Consider the following 24,749-nt stretch of genomic DNA (forward strand, 5'->3'; position numbering starts at 1 on the left):
ACTTTCCACACTTCAGCACCCCACGTGTCCAAGCTCTGAGTCACTCCCCGAGATTTGCCTCCTGAATGCTCACTTCTGCCATCCCCTTTGCCCATCAGTCCTGAGATAAGCTGTGTGATCATGAGTCTGTGAGTAAGAAAGACTGACCACTTGGGACCCTTCCTCCTTCCCTCCCTCCCTTCTTTCTCTTTTTCTTTTCTCTTTCTTTCTTTCATCAATAATAATATATTTTAAAAACAAAATTTCATCATCCTGGCACAGTAGTTATTAAGATTTTTTATCTTCCATTCAAGTTATACTTTCTGTTAACTCACCTGTGTCTGAGGAGTGTGGGTCCGTAGCTGTCTGATACGTGCCACATTCTAGCCAGCACAGTGCTGCTCAGTTGCAGCTCCACACCTTTTTCCCCAACAAAGGAAACATGGGAAAGCAAGTAAGTGAGAGTGACTTGTTCTAAATAATGTGGAATTGATCTTATTTACCTTTTTAAATTCACATACTTTAATACCTTATACTTAGTAACAAATTCCTTGTTACCTAACTGTGTCTCAGCACTATGGTTGATTAACTCCTGGTTTATAAGGTAGGTTCACCTAGCTAAGTACAATTAAGACGTGGAAAGGAACCTAGTTTCCCTGAAAAGTAAACTAACTTTTACCTATTACAAGTTTTTTTTTTAAAGCTAATAGAAAAGAACTCATGTTCTCATAGTGCTAAGTTCTCTATCTCAAGCCATAACATGTTTCCATGTTGTTTAATAGACTTCATAATTACTTTAATAACTATATAACTTTCCATATTGTTGGATGTTTCATTTTATCTTTTGTATGCAAAATTGTAGTCACATGTTCAAGCAAATAGTTTTTTAAATTTTTTTTTAATTGAGATGAAATCCACGAGGGTTTGTTTTTTGGTCTACATTTTAGATTATTTCCTTAGGGTACCTTCCTAAAAGTGGAATTACTAAGACAAAGAAACTTTTTTTTCTTAATATATATTGGAAATGCTTTAAAAAAAAACAAAACAAAACCTTGTGAGTTTTGCTTTAATTTTTATTTTAAAACTTTTCTGGGCCTTTTAAAAAGTGTAACCAATATAAAACATTAAATGGACCCTAAATACAAGTCTTTGGCAGCAGTTTTTTTTAATCACAGTAAAATACAAATAAACATAAATTTTACCATCTTAACCTGTACAGTTCAGTAGTGCTAAGTATATTCACATTGTTGTACAGGAAGTCTCCAAAAAGCAGTTTTACTCTCAGAAAAGCAGATGGCCCAGTAGAGGAATTTGGGCAGAATGTGAAGAAAGTGAAAAGAATATGAGAAAATTGATTCATTTTTTGGCATAAGAAGTTAGAGAACTTTTAAATCTTCTTTAGAAGTAGGCAACTAGATTATCAAAATAAGATGTCCAATGAGCCATCAGTGTAGCATTCTTACAGATGCAAGCTCACATAGAATAAATTCCATATGGATTAAAAATATAAATGATAAAAGTACTTGAATACAGATTGATAACATGTATCATATTGAGTAAAAACATACTGCCCAAAAGCTAGAAATCAACAAAGGCTTTTACATTTTACTGTATATGATTTTTTATTACTGGCTTTAGAAGAACAACTACAATATTAGTAGTGTTAGGGCAGTAATATAGTGATTTTTACTTCCTTCTCAATGTTTATCACTACTTTTTTTTTTTCATTTTTACGACGACTGTGTTTTCTTGCATAATAAGAAACAAATATCTGTGTCTGTAAACTTTAATTTGTAGAACTCCAGAACCTCAACAGTGTGTTACCTTGTAATTATAATGCACATCTTGGGGAGACTTAGTTACAGTTTTGGATTAATCATGCTGTCTGTGTGCCATTGGTTCCTCTTTAGACTGGCAGGTTCATGGCCTTATAGGTGGCTTATATTTGGTGTGATAAGCTCCGTCAGGTTCCAGCCTACTAGTGGTTTCGTCTAGTTCAGAATGACACATGCCAAATCAAACTACTAGACCTTACCAGATGGCTCTAACAATACTGACACGTTGGCCACACAAGGTTGATTTTCTTGACCCATTGCAACCCCAGCAGCTCCTTGGCCTCAGCTAGCTGTGTATTATTAAGCATTGCCCTGTTGAAAACGTTGCTCTTTTACCTTCAGCATTTCATCTGCCTAATTTTCTGCATTTTCATCCACAGAACTTCAAGTTAGAATTTGCTTTAAATTGTGAGTTTGTTCCTGTTGAATTTCATGACATCCGACAAGTGAAAGCCAGTTTTAAAAAGCTGATGAGGGCTTGTGTCCCAAGCACCATCCCTACTGACTCAGAAGTGACCTTCCTGAGAGCCCTGGGAGACTCTGAGTGGTTCCCACAGGTAACGTCTGGAGCAGCCTGTCTTATAACTCAAGGAAAGAGAGGCCCAAGTGGATATACAGAATTGATATTTGAGGAAGAAAATATTGTTTCCCCACTACCTGATGTTCTCCCCTTATTGTGTGCTCCCTATAAAGGCCTTTCAGTTCTAGGAAACCATGTGATACAGGAGATGAGGGCATAGAAGTCTTCATCCTTGGGTTTTCTCTCTCTGCTGTTGAAAACTTAGTCTCCTCCTTAGGATGCTAAGGAGGAGATTATTATTTTTAGATGGGAACTTTTTTATATACAACAGATTTAATCAACACATAGTTACAGTCCTTCAGTTCTGTTGTCAACAGAGTGAGGATCAGGACAGAATGTGATTTCTAGGTTTTTCCAGGAGCCATTTTCTCTTACTTCCTTGTTTTCTATTTGTCTCTGCCTGTACCTTGTCTCTAGATTTTAGATTCACCCCCAAACCAGCCCACGTACCCTGAAGCCTACCTAAGGTTTAGGAAAAACCACATATCCTTCCTTCAGCTAAGTCAAGGTTGGAATGTTTTTAATTGAACTCCTATGGAGAAATTAAGGAGAAGTAGGTATGCTAGCACACATAACCCATATTTCTTCCAGACCACAGAAAGAAAGGTATTTATGACACGCATGTTTTAGACACTGATGCACACATCTGGCCAACTGCCTCTCTGTAATACAGCCTTCAGCCTTGTCTTTAGGCCTCTGAGGCTGTGCCCATTATTCCCTCTCCCCTGCAGGGGTTTTCTGCCCCTCTACCTCCAAACCTCCTGCCTCTCTTGAGGAGGACAGAGGGTTGCTTCCCACAGTATATTGGACTAAAAGGCAAAAAAATAAAAAAGCCAGGAAATGATGTGAGTACCCAGGGCAGTGACTATTCTCTAAGAAAACATCCACATATACAGTTAGCTCTAAATCAGTATCAAGCTATGTTAATTACTGTTAAGGCAATTCAGGATACTTTGAGTACCATGGAAGGAGCTGATCAATATTCCCTTCTGTCCTTAAGCTGTGAGCCCCAGTCCCAAGGTGTTCCCACCACCCAACTTATCCATCTGTGTTTCTGGTATTCTGTTTTCTGCTCCTCACTTCAAAGTGGATCCATGTCAGAAGTTAGTGACTGAAAACAATGGAAAACGTTGCCCACTTGGGATACTGGCAATTTAAAAGTTAATGTAGAGCAAATGCTAAGCCCAAGAGAATTCAGGCCTGGTAATAGCTGTGTTATAGGAACAGTGAGTGAGGAGCGTCCTATTGCTGGAGAGGACATGTGCCTTGTTACTGCATTTAAAATAGCCTCGCTCTGTTTAAAATATGAGGGTGGGGTGTTTTGTTTTGTTTTGTTTTAGTTCAGAGTTGGATTCATTCTAAAAATTATGTCAAGTAATGCTTAAATTTTTTTAAAAACCAGAATGTTACATATTTAGTTTTGAAATCTATATATCCTCTGCTCACACCCTAATTGTTCATTAGGGACTTTGAGTCAATTGGCTTCACTTAAAAAGCTGAGCACAAATGTAAGTTTTCTTCCCATTTAATATACAGTACAGACAAATACTTTTAAAATGAACAATTCAGTACTTTTTGGTATATTCAAGAAGTTGTGCAGCCATCTGAAATAGAACTTACTACATCTCAGAAGAACAAAATTTAAATCTAGTAGCTGTTGTGAGGGCCACTTAGAACCTCAGTCTCTTTTCTACTCTGAGGAGCATCATGTAAGTAAGGTCAGTTTATTTCATTATGTGTCACGTAAACACATTGTTTTAAAATATGTCTACTTTTAAAATGTGTCATTGTTTAATCTGATTTTGACAAAGAACTTTAAGTATTTAAAACCTATGTGGTTCTTTTGTCCAAAGATGTTATTCCTAACTTATTTATCTAAGATTGATAACAAGTCTGTCTGCTCTTGGTGCTCAGAAAGCACTTTGTCTAATTGTGGCCACCTTTCCTATCTCTTAGCTGCACAGGATATTGCAACTGGCTGTGGTTGTATCAGAAGTACTTGAGAATGGTTCCTCAGTTTTGGTGTGTTTGGAAGAAGGCTGGGACATCACTGCACAAGTAAATTATTAAAACGTGTTTTCAGATATTTAATTTTATGTTTGTATTTTAATTTAGTTATTTTAAAGTTCTGCAGATGAATGAATCTATTGTATAATGACTAATATGTTTATGGATAGGGGAAGTCCTATGTTCAGCACCACCTGGTGCCCATCAGAAAGCTCTGTGCCATGAGTTTCTAGGCCCCACGTAGCCCGAAGCTCTGGCTTAGGGCATAAGGCTCCTCATCACAGACGCATAATGCGAGCATGACTAGCAGTGTAGGACATGGCCCATCCTTCCTGTGTTTTGTCAGTCGTTTCCCTGGTTCTCTGTAAGCCCTTCCTTTACTCACCTCCAGAGCAGAAAGGAAAAGTATAAGTATAAACTACAGTAGAATGTTAATCTCCATCTGCCCAAGAGTAGACTAGGTTTGAACTGATCCTCTGGCCTTATTAATTAACCTAGAAGGAGGCCATCATCAGCAAACTGGCCGGGTAAGGATTCAATTCTTAATTCCCTAAAAGAAAATACATAGCCAAGATGAATCTGAGTCTAAGTTTTTACTGGAAAGTTTGTACAATTAATTCAGTTAGTCTAAGTTTTTACTGGAAAGTTTGTACAAATTTGTTCACAGCAGTTAGTGAACAAATTTGTCATCCAGGTAACTTTGCTTGTGAATTAGCTGTCATTAAAAGCAAGTGCTTTGTCTTAGCAGCAGGAATTTTTCAGGACTGAAAGTAATGATGTCTCCAACCTGCTTGTGCCCTAGGTGACCTCCCTGGTTCAGTTACTCAGTGATCCCTTTTATAGGACACTTGAAGGCTTCCGGATGCTGGTGGAAAAAGAATGGCTCTCTTTTGGTCATAAATTCAGTCAGCGGAGCAGCTTGATCCTCAGCTGTCAGGGCAGTGGTTTCACTCCAGTCTTCCTACAGTTCTTAGACTGTGTACACCAGGTAAGTTGAGCAAGCTTGAATCAACTCACCACGAGGTAAAGAAAAGAACTAGCATTTATTGAGCATTGCAGTGCTGTGCCAGGTACCTTCACGTCACAACTCTGATGGACTCAGACATAAGACTTACTGAAATCTCAGCAGTAGCTTCCTGGAATTGGACAAGAGAAAGAACTAGTTGGTTTCTGAAACTAGGACAGTTGAGCTGACTATTGAGCTGGCCCCCAAGTAAGGTGGCCAGCACTCTAAATTACCATCTGTTAAAAAGAGGAACAAACTTGGTCTTCTTATCCAAGAATGTTTGATCTAGGATAGAACCTCAGAAATCTCCAGGTGATGGCAGGGCCTGAAATCCAGCAGACAGTTTTCCCATTTGGGGAGGACCGTAGCTTGTGCCTGAGAGCATAAGAGGTAGAGCCTGACCCCTAGAGAAAGAGTCCGGGCCCGACCAGGCAAGCCTCTGAGGTTGAGAACAAGGGCTCCGTGTTCCTGGGTGACCTAATCAGGGCTAATCAAGAGACCAGACAGAAACCCAGTTGTGTAATCCAGTCAAGCCCAGTGGGAGCAGGGAGTGAATGCTACCCTCGTCTCAGGCCTTGGTCAAGATTGGACTTGAGAATTGGATGGCACTGGGATTGCATCTGAAGCATTGGCACCAGAGGAAAAGCAAGGTTGACACTTTCAGCCTTGTTTCACCTACGCAACAATGAATGGGTTCTGGCCTGTCAAACATATTTGACAGAACAGTGAGACTCTTTGAAAAACATTGGCCTCAGGTATCTATTGAAAGGAAAGGTGGAAATTTTTTAGGAACCAGTATTTAGAACCAGGGCTTCTGAAGAGACCAAGTTGATGTATGGTTATATTTTGTTTTGTTTTTTATTCTATTAGTCACTTGATGAACTTTATCAACTCATTTCATAATTTTTTAAAAATCTATTTTAAGTATATAATTGAATAGTTTTTAATTTACTCACAGAGTGTGCAGTTACCACAAACAAATTCAGAACATCTTATCGCCCCAAAAACAGACTCCACACCCATTAGCAGTGATTTTTCTGTCACCCCCCACCTCGACCCCATCCCCCACATACACACACTGGTGGTTATGTTTTTGATTGCTCCAATCAGCCTCTTAAAGAAAAGCCTTTTGAATAATTTCAGTTGATTTGAGCAGTGTCTGGAGAAGCTGGTCACAAGGTTGAGCTTTTACTTTTAAACTTTTTGCAGCAAATGATATACTTGCTTCTTGTTTGAATATTAGCCTTTTTATTCAGACTCCTTTTGAAAAATAGATGAGGGAGAAGTTTAGAGCCCATTGTAACTGAGACCAAAGGAGAGAAGCAGGCATCTTCTCTCACATCTGGATGGGTGAAAGCATACATGTCCTTCATGAGAGCACTTCTTACCTTGTGCAGTCTTGTTCCGCTAACCAGATGCACCAGGCTGCTTCCTGCCTCTGTGCCTGTATACCACTACTACTAACAACCATTACTACTGCTTATTGACAGCCTCCTATGGGCAAGGCACTGTCCTCAGCACTCTTTTATTTCATGATTCTTTCTAAGTAATCGTTGAACCTTTTCCTGATCCCTTCATTTGTATTCTTAATGAACCATGTACACACTTCTTTGGTAGCTTCTATGCACTAGAACATACCTTTTTGTACATGTCCGTTGCCTTCTACTTAGTCTGAGAATTCTTGGGAGCAGGGTCTATGTCGTATTAGTCTTCATATCCCTAATCTCTAACACAATTAGAATTTCAGTCTCTAGAATGTAGCAGACTCTCAATAAATATGTACAACAATTCAGTAAATGAAAATTTGACCACCTTGTTCAGCCTTGTTCAAGCCCTCGGCACCTTTCACTGAGACCATCTAGGATATTCTAAGTCGAATTGATAATATAATCCTCTGAAAGCTCAGATACAATGCTATTATTCTCTTTCACAAAAATCTTTAAAGCAGACAAACAACAACTTTCAGTGGCTCCACATTTCTTAAAGAATTACTCTCCCTTATATCTAATGTGAATATAATAATGTCAAAATTTCACTTGAAAGGTTCTTAAGTTTCCTCCCTGGATGCCTGTGTTGTCTCAGTAAGTACACTCATCCAGTTTTTACCCCTGTGTTGAGATAATATCACTGTTTATTCAGCTGAATACTAGATAAAGTAGTTGATTTTCTTTTAGTGTCTTTGTATAAAAATGGATCTATAAATATTAAAATCACAATCATCATAATGTGATGTTCACACGTAAAGAACACAAACACATAGGAACAGAGACCTAAGGGGAAAATATGAGAGTCACATCTCCCATCTAAATCTGACTCTGAGGCATAAATACAGTGAGAGGAATGGCAGGTAGACTAACCCATGTAAACTTTCTCTAATAAGAATGAAATTGAACCTGTGTAGACTTTTTTTTTTTTTATAAGAATTAAACTGAGAATAGGTCATTTGTGTAACAAACTGCTTTGCTGAACATTTTAGGATATCATCCATAGGCATTTGAAAATATCTATATATTTTTATCCTGAAATTAACTTACAATTTTTTTGGCTGAAATGAAAGTTTGTAACTGTTTCTCTTTTATATAACATGTTGAGGTAACATCCTCAGATTTCAAAGGGCAAAATAAAGTTTAAAATGAGTAAGTTTGACTGCTGCTTTCACAAATGAGAGATTAAGACTCTAAAGACAACTTCCCCCACAGAAAACAATTATAAAACCCAGGCATGGGGACGGAAACTTTTCAACAAATGGTATTGAATAACTGGACACCTGTTTAGAAAAGTATGAACCCTCACATCATTCATGAAAATTTACCTGAAATGGATCAAAGACCTAAGTGGCTAAAGGAAATTCTTCAAGCAGAAAATAATGAGAAAAGAAGGATTAGGATATCAGGAAGGAAAAAAGAACAACTCAAAGTGAAATATGAGTAAACACAATAGGCTTTTCTTCTCTTGAGGTTTCTAAATTACATTTGATGGTTGAAGCAAAAACTGTAACACTGTTTGATGTTCTCAATATACGTAGAGGAAACAGTTAAGACAATTCTATTATAAATGGAGGAGCAGGAAGGGATGTAAAGTGAAGTAAGGTTTCTACACTTCACTGAAACTGACAAAATGTTAACACCAGTCAACTGTAACAAGATATGTAGAACATCTAGAATATGTAGAACAACTGCTAAAAAAGCTGTATAAAGAGATAAAGTCAAAAACACTATAGATAAAATGGAATTCAAAAAAATGTTCAAGTAGCCCACAGAAGGCAGGAAAAAGAAAACAAACAAAAGAAATACAACAAATGGAAAACAAAAAACGAAATGACAAGACTTCAGCCCTAACATATCAATGATTATGTTAAATGGAAATGATATAAGTATAACATGATGTAACTATATGCTGTTTATAAGAAACTCAGTTCAAATATAAAAGAATTATTTATTTATAATAGCCAAAAGCTGGAGGTTGGAAGGGACAAAACTTCCTAAAACAGGTGAACGGCTAAACAAACTGTAGTGCATCCATGCCATGGAACACTACTCAGCAATGAAAAGGGATGAACTCCTGACACACATCACAGTTTGAATGGTTTTCAAGAGCATAATGTTGAGTGAAAAAAAAGCAGTCTCAAATGGTTGCATACTGTATGGTTCCGTTTATATAACATTCTCAAAATGACAAGATTATATATAGAGAGAATATTGGTTGCCAGGGCTTGGAGATAGTGGGGGGGAGGGCATGGGTGTAGCTATAAAGAAGTAGCATGAAAAATAAGCCAAATGTTCATCAGCTGGTGAACAGATAAATTCTGGTATATGTATGTGATGGAATACTACTCAGCAAGCAAAAGGAATGAGATATTAATATACACAACATGGATGAGTCTTAAAATCATGACTAGTGAAAAAAGCCAGATCAATTTCATCTTAAGGAGAAAATTTTTTTGTTTTTTACTTTATATGAGATGGTAGATGTTAACTAAACCTGTTGTGGAATCATTTCACAACATATATAAATTAAACCATCGTGCTATACCTGTTAAACTTATACAATGATATATGCCAGTTATTTCTCAGTAAAAATGAGGGAAAAGCCAAGTAAAAAAGACTACAGACTACATACTATATGATTTCACTTATAGGAAACTCTACAGAAGGGAAAACTATAAGGATAGAAAACAGATCAGTGTTTGCCTGGTACCGGTGGTCAGGGAGGGGATCGACTACAAAGGGGCACAAGCATTCACTTTAGGACAAGGGAACTGTTCTGTATCCTGATTGTGGTGGTGGTTACACAAACATAGAACCAAATGACCAGTGACCAAAACGAATCAACCTGTATGCTTAAAATAGGGGAACTGTAGTATATGTAAATTATACTTCAGTGAACTGGAAATTTTTTTTTCTATTAGTAAGTCCAACTTCTCAGTAAACTGGAGTTGTGGGGGAAAAAAAAAAGGAGGAAGAAAAGAAAGAAAGCAGCAGCTTTCTAGTTTCTCTAGAGAAAAATGTTTCAGTGTAGTGCCCAGAGAGTACTTATAAGCCTGGCTGTCTGCTTTCTGGAAGCAGGGCAGGAAGTGGGTCCAGGGAGATCCCAGTCAAGTGTGCAGATTTTTACTTTTTCTGTACTGTTGTCAGTCTCATCAGTAACCCAGTTGTGCCTGGTATTCTCAAGTCCAGAGCTTATCAAGTTTGGTTTTTCCAGAGAATAAACCTCTAATCTCGTGCTTGCAAGAAGGTAATCACATGACTTCATGGGGTAGGAAAAGACCCTTGAAGTCTCATCACTGCCTCTCTAGACTTATAACTAGTTCTCATTTTGAGCTCCCATTTCACACCTGTATAACATTTGGACCTCTGAGTGCTGAGCCTTTCTGGGTTTACAGGGCAAACTGTTAGTTTCTTAAATAATTTTCATCCACAGGCATTCCAGTGGAGCTTCTCATCTTCTGTCATTTACTGCTATTCTTCTTTCTATTTTCCATCCTTCTGAATTTTCTTGGCCTGCTACTGTCTCCCCTCCCTTTTTCCCCACCTCTGTTTTGGTTTTTGTACCTTTTAAAATTCCTTTCCTTTAATTGAGGGAGAGTTGCTGGGGGCTGAATTTGTATGACTAAATTTGACTTAAGTTAAATGCACTATTAAATGGGTTAAATGTTCAACTTGAAGAATTCTGCATACCTAAATATTAAGAGTCAGCTATAGAATCCACTCACAATCAGTAGGAAATGGGAGGTTCTCATATAAGACATACTGTCCTCACAGATGGGAACGTTGTTGTTTCCCAAGTATAATAATTCCTTGGAATACAATGCTTATATTTTATTGTTAGGGTGGAATGAGGTGGGTGGAAGTGTGAGTAGTCTAGAATGTTGGAAAGTAACCTGTGTTCTTCAATCACCTCTTTAGTGATATAAACAAAGCAATTTAACATAAGCTAAAATGAAGTATGAGTTACATTCCTGTAACCTTTAGAATACATTACAATAGATGCTAAAACTATGTAATGTTAAGTTATATAAAGCAAATTGGGGAATATGTTTAATTTCTGCAACTTTTTATTTTAAATAAGAAGGTAAAATTCAAATGTTCTATCTGAACCAGTTCTGAAATTGAAAAGTTGACTTTTAATAAAAGCAATTATTTGTAGGTGAATGCTTCACAAACTGTAGAAAATAGTATTAGTCAGGGTCTAAAGACCCCTTTAGTATGATTTCAAATCTGGTTATACTCCATTAAAAATTAGTTAAAACATAAATTTTTTTTAATTTGCCTGAACCCTTTGACTTGATACCCTCACACATAATAACCTGAGTGCAGACAAGTCATAGCAAAGTGAGCATATGACATTAATTGTGGTATTTGAAGGATGCTGGACTATATGATAGGTATCAGTTTTGGTGAAGCAAATTATTTTGTGCTGAAAAAGGGATTGTTTATTCATTCAAAAACAGAAGACTACAGTTAACAAATAATGCTTCTGATTCTTGCTGACTTAATTATAAGGTAGTGTTTCATCATCTCCTACATACTGGTTATAGGCATTAGAAAATGCCTTCTTGGAATACCTTTCAAGTGAACACTAATGCTTTACATGACTCTGGCTTTTGCCAGACAGTTCAAATTAGTGCTGTCCTTAGTCTCTTAGGGGCACAAAACAGAGCCAGGCCCAACATTAAAAAAAAAAAAAAAAAGTACAAAATTATGCAGCAGCAAGCAAAATTTCCCCAAGTGGAATGTGTTCACTGCTTATTAACCATTTCTAACATGCTGAATGCCAAAAGGCAGTCCATGGAACTATGCCTGGACTTGCCCATTAGTACTAATAGAGTTACAAAGAAAACAGATGAAGCACTAATCTTAAATTAGAAATGCCTCATCATATAAAAAGCCATTGTTTACGCCAGTATATCCAGGTGTCAGATGAATTAATAAATGCTAGATCACTGTTTCATAATAGCAACATCTGGCAGATTTTTTGTTGCTTCTAAAAGAAATTGGCTTAGCTCAAATGATATCATTACAGGATGCTTCCTTTTCTTAAAATAGTTGAACCAAATTCAAAAGGAAGACATCCAAAATACAAAAAAAAAAAAAAATGTTTTAGCTAAAGTTTCTTTTTAAAATATAATACTGAGGGAAAAAATATGTGTAATATGAATGAAAACATGACATATAAGAAAGCATCTCCTTTATTTCAGCATTAGAGTAAATCTTAGAGGGCATCTTAGAACTTTTAAATTATTTCCTACTTTGAGAAAAACAAGTAACAGTTATAACTTGGCCTTTGAAGTTTATTCAGATTGTAAATTGACTCACTCTGGTCTGGTTTTGTAATATGATTCTCCTCACAGTTACCGTATGCTAGCACTATGCTAGGTCCTTTTCCCAAGAGAAAAGCTATTTGCCTTTTGAAGATAGGAGCTTTTCCTGTGAGCACATGTGTGAGGAGCTAAGCTGCCCTCACACAGGTTGGTTACTCTAAAATTTATCCATTAATATTGGCAAAATACCTGCAGTTAATGGATTCATGGTATATATAAGAGTTTCTGGTGTCTGCCTGTTTCCCAATCAGCTGAAAACTGGCAAAAATTGACATCCTCCAAGCTGTTTTATAACAGCAATTTTGCATTAAAGCTCTTAGTATTTGAGCCCATAAAATAAGTCTGAGTTTGCATATGTCTCACTTACTAATTTTTAATCTTTAACAAATTATTAAACCTCTCTGTGCTTCACTTTCTTTATATTTATATGTATCAGAAAAATTAAAAATCTTGTGAAGTTAATTGGCACAGTAGAAGGTGCACAATTAATACTTGTTAAATATTAACCTGTGAAATAACAAAAACTAGTATTACCTATTTTTCTAGTGTGTGTCTAACATAACCACAGGTTTTAACATTTTGATACCATTAAATATAGGGTCTCTTATAGCTTAATATTTGTAACTCCTGAAAGCAGAATCCAATTTTAACTTACTATATTTTACTCCCAAAATGTTTCTTTCCTGGGATTTGAGTCATAGCTTGTTTTTATGGGCCTTTAAATTTTACAAAGTACTTAATGGCATATGGGCAAAAAATAAGACCCTATAAATTCATATTTCTCCAAATTCCATTTCAGATTCTCTTCTTATAAATAAGTGAAATTGGCAGGTTTTATTCCGTAATGGAAAACAAAACCAAAAAGCCTCATCGAGCTTAGTCTTAGTATTTTAAATCTGTTTTTTTATCTTCATCAAAATAAATAAATAATTATTTTGAACAACAGAATCCAGATGATGACTGAAAGAGGCCTAAAACTCTGTTCATCGGCATAATTTGGGAAATGCTCATATAGAATTAATTTATAGGCTGAGATGCCTGTCATTCCCAATTCTCTGTAATACAATAAGGCTAAATTTATTTGAAGCAGACTTGCCTTTAGGCCCCCAAAATTTTGTGGCCAATAATAAAGAAAACTAATGAAACCAAAAGCTGTTCTTTGAAAAGATCAATAAAATTGATAAACCTCTAGGCAGACTGATCAAAGAAGAGACACAAATTATCAGTATTAGGAATGAGAAAGATGACATCACTGCAGAGTCTTCAGATATTAAAAAGGACCATAAGGGAATATTATGAACAGTTCTGCATCAAGAAAAATAAAAATTTAGGACAACTTCCTTGAACAATACAAACTACTACATTCACTAAAGAAGAAATGCGTAACTTGAATAGGCCTATGTCTATTAAGGAAATTGAAATTGTAGTTAAAATAGTTCCACACTGAAAACCTTCAGGCCCAGGTGACTTCACTGGTGAATTCTACCAGATATTTAAGGAAGAAACAATGGCAGTTCTACAAAAACTCTTTCAGAAAATTTAAGCCAAGGGAATATTTCCCAACTCAAGCTTTGAGGACAGCATTACCCTAGTCTGACAAAGACAGGAAAAGAAAACTATAGACCAAGACCCCTGATAATCACAGATTCAAATTTTCTAAACAAAATTTTAGCAAATCAAATTCAACAATATGTTTAAAAGATAATATGCCTTGGTCAAATGCGGTTTATTCCAGGAATGCACAGTTGGTTTCACATTTGAAATCAATCAGGTTGATTTAGCATATTAAGGAACTAAAAAAAAAAAAAAAAAAAAACATATGGGCATCTCAATAGATGCAGAAAAAGCACCTGACAAAATATAACATCCATTCCTTATGAAAATTCTCAGAAACCAAGAACAGAAGGAAACTTTCTCGAACTAATAGTATCTATTAAAAAAAACAAACAAACCCTACAGCTAACACCATACTTAATAGTGAAAGACTGAATGCCTTCCCCCTAAGATCAGGAACAAGACATAGATTTCTGCTTCACCACTTCTATTCAATATTATACTAAAGGTTGTGGCCATGCAATAAGTAAGGCAAGAAAATAATAATAATAATAATAATAATAATAATAATAATAATAATAATAATAATAATAATAATAATAAAGATATCCACATAGAAAAGAAGTAAAACTTTCTTTATTCACAAGTAACATGATTGTCTATAGAACCTACAAAAAAAGAAAAAGCTACTAGAATTAATGGGTTTAGCAAGTCTGTAGAATACATGCTCAATATTCAAAACTTAATACTAACAATAAACCATTGGAAAAATTGAAATTTAAAAATCACTGTCATTTATGACAGCATCAAAAAACATGAAATATAACAAAATGTGTTAAAGACTTGGACACTGAAAACTATAAAACATTATTAAAAGAAATTAGACAATTAAATCAAGAAATACATGTTGTTCATGGATCAGAAGACTCAATATTGTTAAAATGTCAGTCCCCCCAAATTGATCTAAAGATTCAATGTAATCACAATAGAACTCTTAGGAGGCTGTTTTGTAGAAATTGACAAGCTAATCCTGAAATTCACATGGAAATGCAAAGGATCTAAAATAGCCAAAACAACTTTGAAAAGGAACAAAATTGGAAAACTAGCACTAATTTTATTATAAAGCTGTAGTAGTCAAGACAGTGTGATAATTGGTGTAAAGACAGACAAACAGATCAATGGAACAGAATGGGGAGTCCAGAAATAGTTCTACACATATATGTGGACAACTGGGGAGGAGGGTATAGCTCAGGGGTAGAGAGCATGCTTACGCATGCACTAGCTCCTGGGATCAATCCCTAGTACCTCCATTAAAAATAAATAAGTAAACCTAATCACCACCACCCAACCCCCAAAAAAAGAGCAAAACCAAAACAAAACAAAAAAAGATCAATCAATGTGGACAACTGATTTTTGACAAAGATGCACAAGCAATAGGTAGAGAAAGAATAAATACTCTTTTCAACAAATGGTACCAGACAATTGGATTTCCAGATGAAAAAAAAATTAATTTTGATTCTAGCATCAATATAAAAATTAATTCAAAAGGGATCAGACTTAAATGTAAGACCTAATACTATATAAGACTTCTAGAAGAAGACATAGAAAGAAATTTTTGTGATCTTAGGTTGTTAGGCAAGGATATCATAGATTTAACACCAAAAGTATGAGCCATAAAAGAACTGATAAATTAGAATTTGTCAAAATTAACATTTTTATTCTTCAAAAATCACTTAAGAAAATGAAAAGACAAATCACAGAGTAGAAAAAAAACAATTGCAAATCATATATCTGCTAAAAGACTTGTATCCAGAATATATAAAGAATTCTCAAAACTCAATAAATAAAAACCAATCAACCTATGTTTTAAATGGGAAAAATATTTGTACTAATTCCACCAAAGATTTGCAGATGGAGAATAAGCACACGAAAAGATACTTGATTTCATTTATCATTAGGAAATGCAAATTAAAATCACAATGAGATACTACTATATAACTGTTTTGATGGCTAAAATTTAAAAACTGACTACCCCAAGTGTTGTAAGGATATGGAGGAACTGGAACTTTCTAAAATTGCTGGTGGAAATACAAAATTATGCCATTGTTTGAGAAAACAATTCGACCATTTCTTAAAGAATTAAACATACCTACCTACCATATGATTCTGCATTCCATTCCTAGGCAGTTACAAAAGAGACATGAAGGCTTATGCCCATACAAAGACCTGAACATAACTGTTCATAGCAACGTTACATTTAATAACCAAAAATCTAGAAGCAACCCAATGTCCATCCACAGATGGATGAGTAAACAAATTGTGGTATTTCCGTACAATGGACCACTGCTTAGCTACAGAAAGGAATTTACTACTGATAACCCAACAACATGGATACTTCTCCAATATTTATGCTTAATGAAAAAAAGCAGACCAAAAAAAGCGTACATACTTATGATTCCATTTATATACATTTCTAGTAAATCCAAATTAATCTGTAGTGACAAAAGCAAATCAATGGTAGCTTGACGAGGAGGATACAGGAAGAGACAAGGGGCACAGTTATGGATGATATATGTTCATTATCTTGATTGTGGTGTGGTTTCATGGGTGCATAGAGATGTCAAAAGGTATCAAATTGTACCCTTTAAATATATGCAGCTTACTGCACGTCAGTTATACTGCATTAAAGTTGTTAAAGCAAAAAGATCTTGGGGCTAACAAACCTCTAAATTCTCACTCATTCCCTGTATCTCAGTCGTCAGAGTCTCTTTGGCCTGAGACTTCCTGTTAAAACCATACTTAACAGGAGGAGAGGGAAGCATCTTGTGGAGACCACTGTGGTGGCAGGTGAATCTAGGTGTCGCATTGATAATGAGGAAAAGAAGCCAGTTAACTGGACAAACTGAGTCCCTGGGATGTAGGACTAAATGGAGAAAGTATAATTTTTCTCTTTTTACTGGAAATCTTAAGCACCAGGTTTTGTCCTGTAACTACAGTCAGGTCTTCATTTTTCATTAACGTAAAAAGGCATTTCAGGAAATTATTTGTGTTTCTTAATGTCAGATTCCAAATGTGGTTATTTAGGCATTAATCAACCCAGCCTTCAAGTCAATCTGATATATATTTTTTCCATTGAAGCAATTTTCACATGCTTGTTGCTTAAACTGTTGCTAGAGAGAGAAAAAAATCAAATTGTTGAGCATCTTCTCTTTTACTTCCAATAGACCTGGTAATTAACCCCAGTATGAGGGCAGACTGTTTTTTCAACCCCAGGCAGTTAATAATTGCAGATACCATTGTGGCACATGGACACAGACACACACGTGTACACACTAGTGCCCCCAAGTGCTCACACCCCGGTGTTCTCTGAGCACCAATTCCAGTTCAAGTAGGGTGAGTGCCAGAGGCCTGGGAGAAGTGTCTAACCTTTCTAACATAATTGTAGAGTGCAGGGTTTGTGGTGAGGCCAGCCACTCAGCACAGTGGGCTGTGAAAGCGTTTTTCCACTTGTAGCGGAGTTTTGCTTCTGGTCCTCGCATGTGATCTCCCTGAAATGCCTGTAAGTTCAACTTAAGGTCATAGTCATTATCATTTCCATTTCACTTTACCTCAGAATTGGGTCATTAAAGTTGTATTCCTAAGCATATTAAATATCAGGATAATCAAAGAAAGAAATAGATATGTGTAAGACAAGTGGTTTCCATGGAGAAGAGTCATTGAAAGAAATGTTTTGTTATTCTGGGGCTTTGTTTAACAAGTTTTTAGAAGAGTTTTTAGAATTATTGTGTACTGGGTCAGTGGAAATAACCCTGAACTCTTCTTTCCCTGGAAACAGTGAGCCAAAGGTCTGGCCTGTGACTACCGAGGTTTATTCCAAGGGCTCTTGGAGCTCACCCTGCCCAGCCAAGCACATTGTACATTGTCCTCCTGGAGACTCATATGGAAGAGAACCATCCTCCTGAATCTGTCTCCTTCTTCTGTCCCACCACCCACAATCTGAGTCACTCCCTCTCCATCGTGTGCACACTGGCCCCTTGAGGTGGTATTATTGATTCTGAACCAGGAACTCAGGCTAGAGAGTTTAAGTTCTAAAACCTGGCATATGGCATACTATCTAGCTATCCAGAACCATGTCCCAGTTGTCTCATGGAAAGCTCTCCTGTCCTAGGCAGACCAGGCAGTAACAGGCAGGGCAGTGGCTGAGGTCAGGGAAGCAAGTCCACAGTATGCAAGCCCATTGCATAGCAGTCAAACCCTGTTTTAATATGTCTTCCTAACACTAATTTTATTTTTTATTACTTATGAACTAAAAATTTAGTTCAATTAAAAAGCAAAAAAAAAAAAAAACTATAGGAAAAAAACTTTTAAGTATCACAGAAAACTAGGTTTCTAACCAGATGATAAACTTTAGTAAAAATCAATGATTCCGGATCATGACTTTAAATTCCCAATGATCTATTGGGCAGTCAACATACTGCACACAGTCCTGCTCACTCTGGCTGACCAAGTGTGGGTCTACCTTGCCAAATTAAACATGGAGAGGAAAGCTGGCTTTTAGACAGCCTGCCTGCAGTGTTCATTTGAAACAGCTTTTAGGCAAATACAATTGTGATTAGAACTTATCTCAACCAAACAAAATTCTCTAATTGGTTGTGAGAGATTGAGCAACATAGAGGTGAGATTGCTGGGCGGACAACGTCACAAGGTCATCAGTCTATCTTCTGCCAACATAAGATGGCTCCATAGAGTCTGCATAGAGCTTGCCTGAAGCACACTACAGCTCAGTGATGGTTCCCAGCTCTGCCTTGCTCCCTCCCTCCCATATCATTCCCTCATCCTTAATCGTCCATCCAGTGACCTCACTAATTTACTGATGAAAAATTAAGGTTACAAGGCATAAGCCCCTCCCCCTTCTCTTAGCACTTGAACATTTCTTTCTTTTCACCCCCTCTTCTATCCCTCTTCATTTTTAAGCCTGTTTCCTATTTCTGGGCCCTTAGCCCCATTCATTCTTTCTTTCTCAGGGCCTTACTCTCTTAGTCATTAGTTCTTTCTCCACAATTTATTCCATCTCTGTTGGCTCCTTCTGCATTGCCGTCAGACAGGGACACGTTTCTTTTGTCTAGAAAACATCTCTTCACTGTCCCCCCAAATCACCATTCTCTTCTCGTTCCTTTCACTGCCAAACTTCTATAAGTACAATTTTTCTTGTTGTGTTATACACTATGACATCACAAATGCCTGGAAAGCAAGAACTGTAACTTACGGTGGTTTCTGTCAAGGGTCTAGCTCACTGTAAAGCAGTGAGTGAAGTGTACACCTTGGAGCCTCACAAGCCGGTGTTCAAACTTAGGCTCACTAGTTACTGTGAATGACTTCGGGTAAATTACTTAGTCTTGCTTATCTTCAGCTTCCTCATTTGTAGAGAGGAGGGGTAATAATGCCTATCTTCAGAGGATCTGAATAGACTTTTTCCCAAAGGCCAAATAAGTACATGAAAAAGTGTTCAACCTCACTCACTAATCATCAGGGCAAATCAAAACCACAGTGAGGTATCACTTCACACCTGTTAGAATGGCTGTTATCAAAAGGACAAGAGGTAACAGGTGTTGGTGAAGATGTGAAGAAAAAGAACTCTTGTATACTGTTGGTGGGAATGTAGATTGGTGCAGCCACTGTGGCAAGCAATATGGAAGTTCCTCAAAAAAATGAAAAATAGAACTGTTTTATGATCTCATAATCCTCCTTCTGGATATATTGGAATGAAATCATTATCTCAAAGAGATATCTATACTCCCATGTTCATTGCAGCATTATTCACAATAGCCAAGAAATGGAAACAACCTAAGTGTCCCTCTATGGATGAATGGATAAAGAAAATGTTACTTGCACACACGCACACGCACACACAGACACACACGATAATGTGGATGGCCTTTTAAGGGCATTATGATAAGTGAAATAAGTCAGAGAAAGATAACTACTGTATGATCTTACTTATATGTAGAATCTAAACTAGCCTTACTCATAGAAACAGAATAGAACGATGGTACCCAGGGGCTGGGGGGCGAGGAGAGTGGAGAGATGTTGGTCTTCCAGTTATAAGAGAAATCAGTTCTGGGGATCCACCATACAGCATGGTGACTATAGTTAATAAGACTGTGTTACATACTTGAAAGTTACTAAGAGGGCAGATCTCAAGTGTTCTTACCACAAAAAAAGGTAATTATGTGAGGTTATGGAGGTGTTAACTAACCCTGTTGTGGTCATCATTTCACAAGAGATATGTGTATTAAATCATCATGTTGTATACCTTAAACTTACACAATGTTATATATGTCAGTTATATCTCAGTAGAGCTGGAAAAAATAATGCCTCTCTTGCAATGTTGTTATGGAGATTAAATGTGATTATGTTTATAAAAACCCCTAGCATGGTGTCTGGCAAAAGTCTGGTTCCCTTCCCACTTCCACTCATGGTAGGGATTCAACTGACTGAGTCCATATGGTCTCCTGCATATTTCAGGCAGCATCAGGGGCAAGGCATCCTCTTTTTGTTCCATTTGATTCTCTTTTCTTTGCCTTGTGTGTTTCAGGTTCACAACCAGTATCCAACCGAGTTTGAATTCAATCTCTATTACTTAAAGTTCTTGGCTTTTCACTATGTGTCTAATCGCTTTAAAACATTTCTCCTGGATTCAGACTATGAGAGACTAGAGCACGGTACGTGTTTGCATGTCCTTGTTCCATTTCATTTGTTATCTTATGTGTTTTTAATGAAAAACTCCAGTAAAATAACCATCCACAAGTGTGGTAAGGCCATTTTAGGGTTTTACTCTGAACTACAAAAGTAGGATGGCTATGAATGAGTGAGATGATGTGCTGCGTTAGCTCTTAGGGCCTGCAAGTGGTCAGTCATCCTGTTTTATTATCTACAAATGGTTATCACTGAGGAAAAACACTTGACTCACAGTTTTCCCATCCCTGGTACACTCTGGTAGGTAAGGTGCCTGCCCCTGGAAGCAGTTTGCATGGCAGTTACAGCCATGGGCTCTGGAGCAAACAGACCAGAGTCAGATTTCAGCACTCCCAGTTACCAGCCAGGTACTTTGGACAGGTTAGGTATCTCTCTGTTTCCTCATCTTTAAAATGAGGACAGTAACAACACTGACCCCTTTGGGCCATGATGGTCACAGTAGGAAGGATTTGTAAATTTCTTAGCACAGTTGCTAGGACATAGTAAAAACTCAATAAATTTTAGACATCACCATCATGATTATAATTTTTATTAGCAGTAATAATTGTGAAGAGTAGACTCTGAAAGCCAGTCAGCTCCTGTGAAAACATTCCCCCCCCCCCCCCGGGGGGGTTTTACATTCTTGCTTTTGCTCTTGTTATAGGAAGAGGGGAAGGGAGGGATATACATGAGTATTTCTGAAGAAGACAAGCAAATAAAGTCAGTATATTATTTACTGTTTATTTTCAGTTTAATATGTGTACCTGAATATTCATAAAGAGGGTTCTCTTAGTAGCTAAAAATATTTACTGATGTTCTGTTTAAAATATGAAATCAGGAAATACTGCTTTCCATTGCATGTTATTAAAATTGTCTAGTATGATATTTCATACTTCTGGTAAGGAGACAGCACTGGTGAGACCATTTCCCTTCTTGTTTGTACTTCCAGACCTTTGTTGACTCATAGAATTGTCATTCCACAAATCATAATCAGAAACCTTAATTTTTTAAGTACCCATGTCTTGGGAAGACATTAAGTAAAGCTGGTTACAGTGGACTTTGGAGTCACTTGGAGAACTTGTTTAAATGACTGGTATTTGGGACCTTCCTCATAGATGCTGATATAATTGGTCTGAAGTGAGACCTAGGCATGGGGTTTTTTGTTTTTTGTTTGTTTGTTTTTTAAGCCTTTGGTTTGGTTTGGTTTGGTTTGTAACGAGTGGCCAGGGTTGAGAACTGCTGTGCTGGATTCTGCATTTAAAAGGTAAAGAAACATTAATTAGTTGTGGAGTTCCCTCATATTACAGGATTTTGTACAGCCTTGAGCTTGAGACATTCTTTTATGATAGATAAAATACTTGTTGACTTTTGACTGAAGTCTTTTCATTCAAAGAAAGACAGCCCTGCTAAGAGAGGCTCCCTTCCTGACCTTTTAAAGAAACACCTCCTGCCTCACCCCAACACGTCTTCCTCTCCGTTAAAAGCAGAGTGAGCCCACATGAGTAACAGACTGACTGTTTGAAAGGTACAAATATAGTACCTGAAGTGCCCCCCTAAATTCAGCTTTTAATTTCACCCAAGGATACAGACCACACCCTTCTGACATCCAAAGCCTCTGAGACCATGACTTGCATTATATATAAACTACTAAACAAGGAAAACACTTTAAATGGCTTCATAATAAATAGCCTACAACTTTAAAAAGAAACATGGAATTATGTTTTTAACTGAGTTTCATCAAATCAACTCTTCAGTTTTTCCATTTTCTCTTGTAAAATGTGTAGAATGTCTCCTGGCACGGACCTCTGTGAATCTAGATACAGATGCAGGATGTAGGTTGGAAGAGTCGTGATGTGCTGCTCAGTGTCTGGGAAAACCTTATCAGATGTTTTCCTTCCATTTGGATTTGTTTCCATATAGCTGTGAAGTTAATTCCTATCTTTAGCTTTGCAGTTATTTTCTAAGATATCTGCACATGCACTTTTTCTAGAGCCATAAGAAATATTCCATTTTTCATCTGCTACATGCATCATACTTCTAGGCAAACTGTTGATTTATTTGACTTTTGTTGAATTTTTTTGGATTTACAGGAACTTTATTTGATGATAAAGGAGATAAGCATGCCAAAAAAGGAATTTGTATTTGGGAATGTATTGACAGAATGCACAAGAGAAGTCCCATTTTCTTTAATTATTTATATTCACCAGTGGAAATAGAGGTACGGAAAGAAAACATTTGTGTTTTATTTTTGGAATTTTTTTTAAAGTTTTCCTTACTTTGAGTGTATATCAGCGGTTTAAGCTTTTTATAAACATAGTCAAATCTATTTAAAAGTTTGATACACTATGGGTTTAGGTTCTGATGGAATGGAGACTGTTACCCAATTCTTGACCACAAAAATTAGAAGCTGGCCCCCAAAACATAGAAGGGATAACAAGAAAGTCGAGCAAATCAACTCTCCCCAGGAAGAAAGAACAAACAAAACTTGAAACCTCAGCAGGTCGTCTAAGCTGAAAAATCTAAAATACTTTACAGAAGATTTCCCTAAGTCCATTTGTAGCAAAGCCATGGAAAAACCCCTGTGGGAAGCAGGGATGTTTGGAGCCCAGCCGAGAAGGATGACATCTCAGGGGCAGTCATGCTCTGCCACGCATGTCTGTCTGAAATAGGCTCTGCGAGGGAGCGGGCCACCTTACTCCAGGGCATACGATAGGGCCCCACTCTGGCCTTTCTCCAAATGCGCCCTCCTTGTGAGGTGAGGAGTACAGGAAACCAAGGATACACACTTACATGCCCCTTATTCATCTGGACCATACTCTTGAACTTCAGAATTCCTTGCCCAAATTCAAGTTACTCACCAGGCCATTTCTCCAAGTCTGTTCCCCAAGTCAGTGAACAGATCCCTAAGCCCAAAGGGCAGCTGAGAAGCAGCTGTTTCGCAGGGAGTGGACAGAGTCTAGCTGCATGAGTCAGGGTGTATACACATGTTCACAAAAGGCCCTGAATGTAGGACAGAGCTGGGTCAGAGGAGCAGGGGATTAGACCAAGAACTGGGAGCTAGGACCAGCTTCCCCAGTGCCACAACTTTCTGGTGTAGAATTCTGAGGAGTCCAAGAATTCTCAGTTGAAGCCTGGCCGTCCAGGTCATTAGGAAGTTATATTCATTAAGGTAGGAGGTTACAATGGAGTTTTTCTAACAGTATACCTGGGTGTGTAATGTTTAAATAACCTCTGTTCTTACTCTTTCCCCGAACCCTGCAACATTAGGGGCTGTCCTCCCAGTAAGCTTGGGGCACTTTGAGGTCAAGATGGAACTATGTATCAGAATTTTCTTTAAACAGGCCCTGAAGCCCAATGTAAACATTTCCAGTCTCAAGAAGTGGGACTACTACACAGAGGAGACCCTCTCCGCGGGGCCTTCATATGACTGGATGATGCTGACCCCCACGCAGCTCCCCTCCGAGGACTCGGAGCTGGCCAGAGGAGCTGGGCCCCAGAGCCAGAGGAGAACCGTGTGGCCGTGCTACGATGATGTCAGCTGTGTGCAGCCTGACGCTCTCACCAGCCTTCTCAGCGTAAGTCAGCCGTGCGTACGCACGCTCCTGAGGCACCAGGGCCCTGGAGGCACGCGAGGCCTCAGGAACCAGGCTAAGTTGAAACTGGTTCACAAACTTGTGGGCATGACTCTCCTTACTCTGGGCTGGCATCAGACATAGCACTGAAGGAGTATGAGGACCCCAGATTTGCTCCAGGTGGGGGACCAGGCTTAGGTACTGGAAAAGAGGCTTGACAAAAGTGAGTTTTCCAGCAGTAAGGAAGCATTCGAGCAGATGGAGCAGTTTGCAGCTTCCCAGCTGCTTGAGCTGGCCGAGCAGCCTGAGTCAGGCCTGGGTTATGGCTTTTGTGGGTGCTTTACTTCCTCTGGTCAGAAGTGTGGGTAGCTGATGGCCTGATGGGAATACAGCCAACCATCTTCTACAAGGAATATCCTGGAGTGAAGCCGTTCTGGCAGCAGCCACCCTGATGAGAGCAGCAGCCCTGAGAGAAGGGTTTGAGCCTTGCTATGGGCCAAACAATTCCTGAAGAGTCCTCTCCGTCTGGTTTTCTGACCAGGGGGAGTACGCTCTGTGAAAGCACCGTCACAGAGGCTGCTGCTCTGGTCTCCAGCTTCCCTGTCTGGGGGAAACCCCATTCCTCGGGCATTTCTTGGTTCATTCTCTTTACATCTGGTTT

General features: G+C 37.8%; 1 protein-coding gene across 2 annotated transcripts in view; it reads left to right on the forward strand.

Annotated features, from left to right (window-relative positions):
- The window catches only part of SBF2 (SET binding factor 2), a 382,774-nt gene that overhangs the window by 349,216 nt on the left and 8,809 nt on the right, over positions 1-24,749 (forward strand). For both annotated transcript variants that reach the window (XM_031460040.2, XM_031460041.2), the window contains 6 exons: positions 2,195-2,371; positions 4,351-4,452; positions 5,204-5,389; positions 20,377-20,503; positions 22,607-22,734; positions 23,858-24,091. In XM_031460040.2, the coding sequence (XP_031315900.2) occupies positions 2,195-2,371; positions 4,351-4,452; positions 5,204-5,389; positions 20,377-20,503; positions 22,607-22,734; positions 23,858-24,091 (954 nt within the window). The remainder of the gene's footprint in view (positions 1-2,194; positions 2,372-4,350; positions 4,453-5,203; positions 5,390-20,376; positions 20,504-22,606; positions 22,735-23,857; positions 24,092-24,749) is intronic.

This window comes from Camelus dromedarius, chromosome 12, assembly GCF_036321535.1.
Source record: "Camelus dromedarius isolate mCamDro1 chromosome 12, mCamDro1.pat, whole genome shotgun sequence".
In the NCBI taxonomy this organism is placed as follows: domain Eukaryota; kingdom Metazoa; phylum Chordata; class Mammalia; order Artiodactyla; family Camelidae; genus Camelus; species Camelus dromedarius.